Source organism: Mirounga leonina, unplaced genomic scaffold, assembly GCF_011800145.1.
Source record: "Mirounga leonina isolate KUSES-001 unplaced genomic scaffold, KU_Mleo_1.0 Mir_82, whole genome shotgun sequence".
In the NCBI taxonomy this organism is placed as follows: domain Eukaryota; kingdom Metazoa; phylum Chordata; class Mammalia; order Carnivora; family Phocidae; genus Mirounga; species Mirounga leonina.
This window is the reverse complement of record NW_023270825.1, coordinates 9700808-9711908: the sequence shown is the minus strand read 5'-3', so window position 1 is coordinate 9711908 and position 11101 is coordinate 9700808. Positions and strand designations below refer to the sequence as shown.

Sequence of the window (11101 nt, the reverse complement as noted above, 5' to 3'; positions counted from 1 at the left end):
GGCCAACTGTGCTTCTAGCTTCCCTACCATTCTGCTCTGCCCAGCTCCGGGCTCGCAGGCCAAACTTGCTGCTCAAGTCAAAGCCCCAAGCACCTGGAGACACATTCAGAAAAACCCACTAGAGGAAGCCTGAATGTCAAGGGCATCTCGTTCAGGACACCGAGGGCCACGTCGCTTCCTTCCCCATTGGGCTTAAGAAACAGCCACATGTCACCCACATATTCAACTGCCCCGGAATGGTCCCAGGGTGCCCAGGCTCACCGACCACTGCACGTAAAGCAGCTTCAAGATCCAAAATTAAAAAGGAAGTGTGCAATTGGATTCCTGGCCCACAGAGGGGTTTGCTCCCACCCTATGCCACCCTTGCCCCTGGATGCATTCTCCTTGAAGGCCGACACGTGGTCTCTCAGAGGGTTCCATCACTGAATCATGTACCTTTATTTTTTTATTTTTTTTTAAGATTTTATTTATTTATTTGAGAGAGAGAATGAGATAGAGAGACAGCATGAGAGGGGGGAGGGTCAGAAGGAGAAGCAGACTCCCCGCTGAACAGGGAGCCCAATGCGGGACTCGATCCAGGGACTCCAGGATCATGACCTGAGCCGAAGGCAGTCGCTTAACCAACTGAGCCACCCAGGTGCCCCGAATCATGTACCTTTAAAGCTGGAAAGTTCCTGAGCAATCACATAGTCCAGGATTGACAACTGGAGTCCCAGAGCAGGATCCAGCCCCTCCTGATGGGTCCTGATGGCTGCAGAGAGCTAACCCTCTCCAGGCCCACATGCCTACCATTCCTCATTATGTCACCCTGGAAACAGTCTTCCCAGGTTTGTGAAGGCACTGAGGTTTGCTACCCCTGGTCTGGTCCATCTCTTCATTTTATGAGAGGTGGTGGGGGATGGGTTGGGGGGCGTGACAAACCCAGAGAAGGGAATAGATGTGTCTGAGTTCACATGGCCAATGAGGGGCAATGTGGAGACCACATCCACTAACAGGCCCCCTGGGCCTCAGGGGGAAGCATGTGCCAGGCAAACCTTAGTGCATGACACAAACAGCAAGGGGTGAACTCTGTTGGAGTCCCCCCGGACGGAAGGGGAGTCATCCCCGGAGGGGTTGAGCCAGCTTTCAGTGAAGTTTCTCTGTGTTGAGACTCCACGCTGAACCCATAGGTCTGTTCATTAATAATTACCTAATAGGGGAGGTGGTAGGTGGTGCTGGTGCTGCTGAGAAGTTCTGCCAACCTTCCTGGGCTTGATAAATCCAGGCCATGTTCCTGGGTTCCTCTAGCGCTCAGACACCTGCCCGGGGGACCATACCAGGACCGACCGTGAGTAACTCTCTGAGGGCCGCAATTGAGACTTGAAAGGGAGGGTGACCAATCTTCTAGTTTGCCCAGGACTGGGAGTTCTGCAACATAAGACTTTCAGTGCTAAGACTAGGAAAGACCTAGAGGTGACACATCCTAAGGCTGGAAAGACCCTACACATGACTGCATCAACCTTCTCATCACACCAGTGGGGGACCTGGTGTCCAGGCCCAGAAACAGCCTCCCACAAGGCCACACATGACTTAGGACCCAGGTCTTCTGGCTCCTGATCCAGGTGCTTCTGGAGGGTGCCTGACAGAGGGGAATTCTGGGTAACTCGCTGCAAAGCCAGAGAGAAATATGCATGTGAGGGTTAGGGCGGGAGACGGTATTATAGCTTGGTAGGAAGCCATGCTTTGGGGACTGGCGTTAAGTTGGTGAGTGAAGTGGACACTCCAACTCCGGGGTAGAAAATAGAATAGAGGGGAGCCTGGGTGGCTCAGTCGTTAGGCGTCTGCCTTCAGCTCAGGTCATGATCCCAGGGTTCTGGGATCCAGCCCCGCATTGGGCTCCCTGCTCCGTGGGGAGCCTGCTTCTCGCTCTCCCACTCCCCCTGCTTGTGTTTCTGCTCTCGCTGTGTCTCTCTGTCAAATAAACAAATAAAATCTTTAAAAACAAGAAAAGAAGAGAAAGTAGAAAGACCAGGTAGGAAACAACAGTGGTCTAAGTCAGGGCTCGGCAAACAGCGGCCTATGGGTCAAATCTGGCCCACTGCCTATTTTTGTCTTGCCCCTGAGCTAAGAATGCAAGATATAACATAAATATAAGATATAAATATAAGTACAAAATTCGTAAATGGTTGAAAAAAATCAAAAGGAGGACAATATTTTGTGACCTATGAAAAGTATATGAAATTCATATTTCATTGTCCATAAATAAAGTTTCACCAGAACCCAGCCACACACAAGCCTGCTTTGTGGGTGGCCACTTTCCAGCCAACACAGCCAAGTTGGGCAGCTGCAACATGACCATATGGCCCACAGAGCCAAAGATGTTTACTCTCTGACCGTTTGCAGGAAAGGTTTTCTGACCCGTGGTCCGGGTGAACGACACTGGAGGCCTGAGTGAGGGTCATGGCAGTGGAGAGGCTCGGGGGTTGAGGAAAGAGCCTTCCAGACATGCAGAAAGATAGAATGAGTTAAGGGGATGGAAGGCCAGACACAGGTTAAGGATGACAACCAGAGAGTAATGGTAGATCCATTTGATGCAACAGAGCAGATCTGGTGAAGAAAAGAGAACACCCTATTTTGGGCAAGTTAAGTTTACTAGGAAAAGAGACCCATCCTTTTCCTGGGACTTTGGGCAGATCAGTTTTTGAATGTCAGTGATAGTGTCTGTATGGAGCGTTGGTAGGAATGCCAATTCTACTGACCTCTACCTAGGTAAGAGGCTCAAACAAAATGACATTAAAATGATGTTGTAAACTGTAAAGCACACCATGGATGTCGGTGGGGTAGATGCTACAGTAACCTTGGGTCACTTGGCTGAGGGAATAAACATGAAAGGTCAAAAGAGCCCCAGGCTGAGTCTGGAGACTTTGTGCCCTAGCTCAGATACTTACCAGTTAGGTGACCTGATTAAGTCATTTTTGGAGTCTCTGGGATGAGAAAGGAGGCCGGTGCCTCGCAGAGCTCAGAAAGATAGAAATGCAGGTAGGTGGGGGCACGAGTGTGCTTTGTTCATTTAAAGCGCTGCCACAGAATATCATCTTCACCACACGTTGGGAAGGTGCTGGGTGTTTTACTAGACTGCCACAGGCCCATCTGCAAGAGTTCATGGTGTCACTTATCACCCTGGGGCCCTGGCCTTGCCCGACTTCTCAGTAGGGTTGGGTGATCTGCTGGGGAATTGCCTAGGCACTCTCTTTCCTCCTATAGCTGTGAGAGTGCAGAAGATGCATCTTGCCAACCACCTGCTCCTCCTTCTGGTCGGACTGCTGGTCCTTTCTCATGGTCAGCTGCACCCTGAGCACTATAGCCAGGGTCACACTGGCAGCCCCCATCAGGAGGCTCTAAGCACAGGTGAGGGCTCCCTCAGCCTCAAGATTGCCCCAGGGAATACAGCCTTTGCTCTCCACTTCTACCACCTGATGGCTTCCCAAAGTCCTGGCAGCAACATCTTCTTTTCCCCACTGAGCATCTCTGCCTCCTATGCCATGCTGTCCCTGGGGGCCCGCTCACACAGCCAGACCCAGATCCTTGAGGGTCTGGGCTTCAACCTCACGGAGCTGTCCGAGCGCGACATCCACCAGGGCTTCCAGCACCTCCTGCACACTCTCCAGCTCCCGGGTGACGGGCTGGAGATGCACATAGGCAGTGCCCTGTTCCTGAGCCAGGACCTGCTGATCCTTCCGGAATTTCTTAACGACAGTGTGGCCTTCTATGAATCCAAACTCTTCCTCACCAACTTCCACAACTCTGTGGGCACCACCCAGCTCATCAATGACCACGTCAAGGAGGAAACTCAAGGGAAAATTGTGGATTTGGTCAGCCACCTGAGCACAGACATCACAATGGTGCTGGTGAATTACATTTACTTCAAAGGTAAGAGTTGGTTTGTTGGTGCATCCTCTATCTTCCCTCTCTTTCTGATTTATGGATGGATTAAATATTTAAAAAAGAGAAAGTGGATGGATGGGGTCAGAGAGGGTCAAGCAACCCTTAGAAGATTCATGTGAGAGCATCAGATATTTAAGATTGTGTAGTATTGAGGTTTCCTCATACCTTTAGACATATTTTCTTATTTATTTTCTTTGTAACAGTAAGGTATGAAATGCACAAATTGAAATGCTGGATTCATATCAAAGCTCTGTCACTTACCAACAATGTAAACAGGGTAGGTTGTTTGCTTGAAGTAAGGATAATAAGAGTCCCTCCTTCAGAGTTTTTATTTTTTTTATTTTTTATTTTTTTTAAAGATTTTATTTATTTATTTGACAGAGAGACACAGCGAGAAAGGGAACACAAGCAGGGGGAGTGGGAGAGGGAGAAGCAGGCTTCCCGCCGAGCAGGGTACCCGATGTGGGGCTCAATCCCAGGACCCTAGGATCACGACCTGAGCCAAAGGCAGATGCTTAACGACTGAGCCACCCAGGTGCCCCCAGAGTTTTATTTTGAGGATCAAATTATGTCACATTTTTGTGTGTACTCCTTAGAAGAGGGCCTAAAGGGATAGGCAAACTACCATCTCTAGCCACATCTGATGCGTTACCTGCTTTTGTCAATAAAGTTTTATTGGCACACAGCCATGCCCATTCATTTATGTATTGTCTCTGGCTGCTTTCACACAGCCAGAGATAAATAGTTGCTATAGAGCCTAAAATATTTGCTTTCTGGTCCTTTGCAAAAGAAGTTTGTTGACCTTTGACCATTATATATACTCAATAAATAATTAGAGTAATCGTAATTAATCTAATGATAACAATGCTCATTTCAAAGACCCTTGAAAACACATAAAGGAGGTGCCTGGGTGGCACAGTCGGTTAAGCGTCTGCCTTCAGTTCTGGTCATGACCCAGGGTCCTGGGATCGAGTCCTGCATTGGGCTTCCTGCTCAGTGGGGAGCCTGCTTCTCCCTCTCCTCCCTGCTCGTGCTCTCTCTCGCTATCTCTGTCGCTATCTCTGTCTCTCTCAAATAAATAACTAAAATCTTTAAAAATAAAAAAAATTTAAAAACCACATAAAGGTATAAAAGAGAAATAGAAATTACCCATAATCCGCGCCTGGGTGGCTCAGTCGTTAAGCGTCTGCCTTCGGCTCAGGTCATGATCCCAGGGTCCTGGGATCGAGTCCCACATCGGGCTCCCTGCTCTGTGGGAAGCCTGCTTCTCCCTCTCCCACTCTCCCTGCTTGTTTTCCTGCTCTTGCTATGTCTCTCTCTGTCAAAAAAATAAATAAAATCTTTAAAAAAAAAATAAAAAATAAAAAAAAAAGAAATTACCCATAATCCTACCACCCTGAGGCAACCAGTGTTAACATTTTCACCTAATTCATTCCAGTCTTCTATTCACACACATATATTAACAGTTGAAATCACAGTGTGGGGACAGATTCGTACAGTGTGTATCATCAGTGTTCCATCAGAGGAGAAAGGGGATTGCTATAGGAATTGGACCTTGCACAATTGTGTGCAAGTGAAGGCCTGAAGGAAATAGGGTTGGAGGGACAGAGTGAAGTCCTTGGTGCAGGTGAAAGTTTGGAACTTATTAGGGATCTATATGCCAGGCACATCCAGCCACGACAGTGGGTCCATGTAGGGGGAGCTTGTGGAGAGGCCCATGCTGGGCACCCAGTGGCAGCTTAGGGACACATTGGTCTGGAGGGCTAATGTTGGACAATGAACTTGGAGGTCAGCATGGATGACCTGGAGCACCACTAGGTCTCCATCTAGGGCTCCACTAAGTCTGTCCATCATTTCATCTTCCTTCCTGAGAAGACCTTCAGCGTGTGGTAGTTGTTTCACATCTACCTCCCAGTCTCACACTTGTAACCACCTTGAACCCAGAATCTATAGGGAACAGATTCTGGGAAACAGTCCCAGACTAACAATCCAGCCAAATTGGTCATCACTTGCATTTTACACATGGAATTATTCATGCACCACTGAAAACTTTTTCAAAAACCTTTTTAATTCTGCAATGACCATAAACTTATAGGAAGTTGCAGAAATAGTACAGAGAGATCCTGTGTACCTTTCATCCAGTTTAAATAACATCTTACATAACTGTCATACAAAAGCAAAACCAGGAAATTGACATTGGTGCAATCTACAGACTTTATTCAGATTTACCAGGTTTTACATGCATGTGTGTGTGTGTGTGTGTGTGTGTAGCTTTATGCTATTGAAAACTTTATTTAGATCTCACTTTAATGGCTACACAATATTCTACAAGCCATTCCTTTTGAAATATAATTTAAATGTATAGTATATACCATTATCTTACCCAAAGCCCTGACCATAAAGAAGGGTTTGGGTGCTCTCTTCCTGAAAGAGACCTAGCTCCAGCTGGGTTAGTGTTGTTAGCCTGAGAATGAGAGGTTCTCCAGAAATAGGAAGGGGATAGAGACATCCTGCCCTCTGACACATCTGCCCAACCCTTTGGGATGTAAATTTAGCCCCAGGCCTCACTGTGGGTTACATGGTGAGAGAGTGGAACTATTGTGGCTTACCTTCAAAACTGAAAAGTACCTAGAAGAAAACAAACAAAAGATTCACAGGATCTCTGTAGATAAGATTATCTTGAGAGATATTAAAGTAGACTTAAAATTTTAAAAATACAGATATACTATGTTCATGAAAAGGAATACTTAATATGTAAAGATATAAATTCTCTCATGAATTAATCTAAATATTTAATGCAATCCCAATCAAAATCCTAACAGGTTTTTTCATCCTTTTTGGTGGCAGTTAACAAGCTGATTCTAAAATGTATATGGGGTGCAAAAGGCCAAGAATAGTTAAGATGGGAAAACTTGCTTGCCAGAGCGTGAGACTTATCATAAATCTATATTAATTTAGGCTGTGTAGTACAAATAGACAAATGGGACAGAATAGTGAGGCCAGAATAGAGCCCAGAAATGACCCCATGGAGAGATACATGGACATTTGATATTTGTCAAAGCTGGCATTCCCCCCTCACCACCATGATGGAGCATTGGGGAAAGAGTGGATTTTAAAAAATGGTGCTGGGACAACTAGGTACCCACAAGGGGAACAAAATGGGTTTGGACCCCTCCTTTCAACCAATAATAAGCATTTATTCTAGGTGGAGTATAGTCCTTTTTGCAAAAGGGAAGACTAAAGCTTCTAGAATATCATATAGGAGAGTATCTTCATGACCTTGAAGGGAAAGTTGTCCTAAACAAGACACAGAACACCTAACCACAAAGGAAAAGACTAATATGTTCACTGCATTATGGTTAAGAATTTCAATCACCAGAACACACCACTAATAGAGTGAAAAGGCAAGTCAGAGAGAGAGACAAGGGATTTGCAACTCACACAACTGATAGACAACTAGTGTTCAGAAAGAACTCCTGCAAATCACTAAGAAACAACCCTACACAAATACAGGGGAAAAACATGAACTGGCGCTGACATTTTTTTAAAAAAAAAGGACGTTTAGCTGGTCAATAAACATACAAAAGACTGCTCAACCTCATTTTTAACAAAGAAAGTACACTACAAAGTTGTAACAAGCTACCACTACATAAATATCAGGTTGGCAAAAAAAATGTAAGTGCAGCAATGTAGATTAAATGGTGAAGACATGGGGCACCTGGGTGGCTCAGTTGGTTAAATGTCTGACTCTTGGTTTCAGCTCAGGTCATGATCTCAGAGTCATGGGATGGAGCCCCGTGTCCGGTTCCATGCTCAGTGCGGAGTCTGCTTGATTCTTTCTCTGTCTCCCTCCCCTTCTGTCCCTCCCTGCTCACTCTCTCTCTCTCTCTCTAAAGCAAATAAATAAAATCTGTTTAAAAAATGGTGGAGACATGAAACAATGTTGCTGATACCCTCTTATATCTCACATTTTAGAATCTAAATGAGCCCTGAGAGATCCATTTCTTAGGCAGGTCAAAGTTTGAAGGATCTAAATGGTACACCGTGATGGAATAGTAAGTTGTGCGTCTCCACGACTGTAGGAGAGGCATTCCCTGGCTGGACGGTTGGCTTGTTGGTCTACAGGTGCCCTGTGCCTTCTTTCCTTCTTCCCTTCAGCTCTGTGGGAGAAACCATTCATTCCCTCGATGACCACTTCCCAAGACTTCTATGTTGATGAGACTACAGTAGTCAAGGTGCCTATGATGCTGCAGGACACGCAGCACCACTGGTATCTTCACGACAGATTCTTGCCCTGCTCGGTGCTGCGGATGGATTACCAAGGAAACATGACGGCCTTTTTCATCCTTCCTGATCAAGGGAAAATGAAGCAGGTGGAGGAGGTCTTGACTCCAGAGATGTTAACAAGGTGGAAGAACTTGCTTCAGAAGAGGTAATCAATGTGACCCGTTGTGCTGAATCTGCAAGATTGCCCTTCAAATGGACCCTTCTAAAAGGCCAGTGCCCCACATGGGGATGATTGCCAAATTATGAAAGCATTCTTATTTGCTTTAAGACTTTCCATGGGTTTCCTTAGATGATGGACTCTCCTGTTACATCTGAAATCTGATTTTGCCCCTATCAGTGAAAAGAGAACCAGACTAGGAGTTAAGAGTCCTGGTTCTAGATGTAGCCCTTACACTGCCCAAGACTTGGGTGAAGTGACATTGGCTCTCTGAGGGTCTGCCCAACTGTGCAGTGAGTGGGTAGACCTCTGATCAATGTGCCTAGTATAGAAGGACTTGAAAAAAACTCCATACACCCATCCAAGGAAGTAGCAAGGAAGTTTCCTATCACCCTGGGGCTATGAGTGGGAAAAATTTCCAACCATAGATAAGGGTCTCAGCCTAAGGCCACAGGTGGATAGAAAATTCGCACAGCTCATGAGATAGAGGAATTCTAGCCAAAGAAATCATCTGGTCCCAAATAAGTGAAAACCATAGGACCCCAACAGAGGCGAAGGCAAAGCTACCACACAGGGAGACTCGTATCTCCCTGGGCACCTGGCATGTCCCCAGAAAGCCAGCTCTGTTGAAGATGAGCTCCCAAGGGAGGAGGTCCTGCAGACAGCAGTCTTGAGGGCAAAGGCGCCTGGCGTTAAATTCCTGGGAGCACTGAAGCAAAGTCAGATGGAGTGAGTGGGGCCAGTTGAGAGGAGCACAGAGTGCTGGGGTCCCTCACTTGTCTAACCCCATGCTTCCTTCAGGTATTTTTATAAGAAGCTCAAGCTGCATTTCCCCAAGTTCTCCATTTCTGGCACCTATCAATTAGATCAGATTTTGCCCAAGATGGGCTTCATGGACCTGTTCTCGAAGCAGGTTGACCTGTCTGGCATCACCAAAGAGCGAAAACTGCAGGTGTCCAAGGTAAGTCATCCGTGGTCATCAGTGCCTGGAGACTTGGTGGGGAACTTCTGCCCCTTGGGAGCTGCTGGGTGGTGTTGTTCTCTCTGCCAACACATGAAATCTCAGAGCCTGGGTTTCATTCAACCACCCACAGAGATGGGCATCTGGGAACCAACCCACCATGTATTGGCATGGTACTTGGCGCTGGGGATATGGTGTCCACCCAGTCTGTGTCCTCAGGGAGCTCTCACAGCCAAGTGAGCTTCATAGATCACAACGGAGGGTGATAAATGCATTGATAGAAATAGAGGGAGGATACAGACCAGGCTGGGCTGGGTGTGTGTGTATCAGAGGTCTTTTTGACGAAAGAAAGAGAATTTTGACTTCAGTTAAGAAGACAAAAGTGCACTCCAGGGTAGAGCTTTGAGTTGCAGAGTTGAATTCCAGAGTTGAGGTCCTCCCCTTATGGCATTCAAGGGTGAGTGAGTGTCTGGATTTATTTTCCTCATCTGTAAAACAGCCATAATACATCAACCTTATAGGGTGGCTGTGGAATTTAAAAAGAGCCCTAGGCACACAGTAAGTCTTCAGTTGCTGATAGAAATAATTGTTCCTATAAATAAGAGGTCTTCCAGCTCACAGATCCATCCAGTGTAGACATGCTTTCTGTGAGATCCCCCAACAAGTGGTTTGGCAAGCAGTGACCTGCAGTGTTGATCTCCAGCGATCTCTGGTTCTTCCAGTCTTCCCCAAGTCCTGATTCATGTTCTCTCGGAGGTAACACTTGTGATTTCCTTCCCAGAGTTTCCACAAAGCCATTCTGGAGGTGGATGAGGTTGGCACCCAGGCGGCAGCGGCCACTGGCAGCTTTATCACCTTTATGTCTGCCCAGCACAATCGCAGAGTCCTTCGGTTCAACCGGCCCTTCCTCGTGGCGATCTTTTCCACCAACACCCAGAGCATCCTTTTCCTGGGCAAGGTTGTCAACCCCACGAAGCCATAGCCCTCCCAGAGCTGGCTCTCTGTTACAAGCAGGAAGGTGTGGCCTGGGGGTCTCAGTGTGAGCAGCTCCATGTTCAGAATGGGGGACACAGAAGATCCTGAGAGTCCAGGGCAGAAGCTGTTGGCGAGGGAGAGGGATGTGGGTGGTGTGAGATACGTGTGAACTGGACACCCAGCTCCTCAGGGCAGATCATCTCACCGCTTTGAGCACCACCCTGGAAGGTGGGAGAAACCCTGCCAGGTGGTTGAAGGGATTAAACACAATGATGGCTATGAGGAGCTTGGTTTGGTGCCTTGCACATAGTAGGTACTCAATAAATGTATCCCTATTCCCCATCCCTTTGGGGTTTGCCCTCCCTTGCCCTGGCGTAGCTGGTCCCAGACATGGGGGTGAGATGCTCCAAGTTCCAGGGGGTTGGCAAGGTATATATGGAAGGGGAAGAAATGTGGGCAGCCGGCTGTCCCCGGCAGGGTGGATGCTTTGTTTCTAGAGCAGGGGCTCTGAAGACCTTGGCTGGGAGAGCACCAGTCAAGGTGGCCGCCATAGCGACCTAGTGAGGAAGACCCAGCAAGACGGGCAGCACCCCCCAGGGGGGCACAGGCTCTGCCTCCTCCTTTGACCGTGGAGATGTGGCCGGTCCAGCAGGTTCAATGGCCATGGTCACAGATGCACCGCAGAAGAAGGAAGAACATGAGATTGGAGCCTGGGGGTCTATACTTACATCCTGCCCTTTTGCTCCAGGGCCTCTGGCCAATCTCTTCCCTTCTTGAGGCTGCTTCCTCACCTGGCT

General features: G+C 47.4%; 1 protein-coding gene across 1 annotated transcript; it reads left to right on the top strand.

Annotated features, from left to right (window-relative positions):
* The first annotated feature begins 1248 nt into the window (after positions 1–1248).
* Positions 1249–10640, top strand: SERPINA4 (serpin family A member 4). The gene is made up of 5 exons (XM_034992477.1): positions 1249–1327; positions 3244–3909; positions 8083–8356; positions 9170–9329; positions 10111–10640. Exons 2-5 carry the CDS (start codon positions 3261–3263, stop codon positions 10309–10311), a joined length of 1284 nt encoding a protein of 427 aa, XP_034848368.1. The 5' UTR covers positions 1249–1327; positions 3244–3260; the 3' UTR covers positions 10312–10640.
* The last annotated feature ends 461 nt before the right edge of the window (positions 10641–11101 follow it).

Excerpts from the sequence above, each read along its gene's own strand:
- SERPINA4 (XM_034992477.1), top strand. The coding sequence starts at position 3,261 with ATGCATCTTGCCAACCACCTGCTCCTCCTTCTGGTCGGACTGCTGGTC. Across the intron at positions 8,357-9,169 it reads AAGAACTTGCTTCAGAAGAG|GTATTTTTATAAGAAGCTCA; the intron begins GTAATCAATGTG and ends TGCTTCCTTCAG. Across the intron at positions 9,330-10,110 it reads GAAAACTGCAGGTGTCCAAG|AGTTTCCACAAAGCCATTCT; the intron begins GTAAGTCATCCG and ends TTTCCTTCCCAG.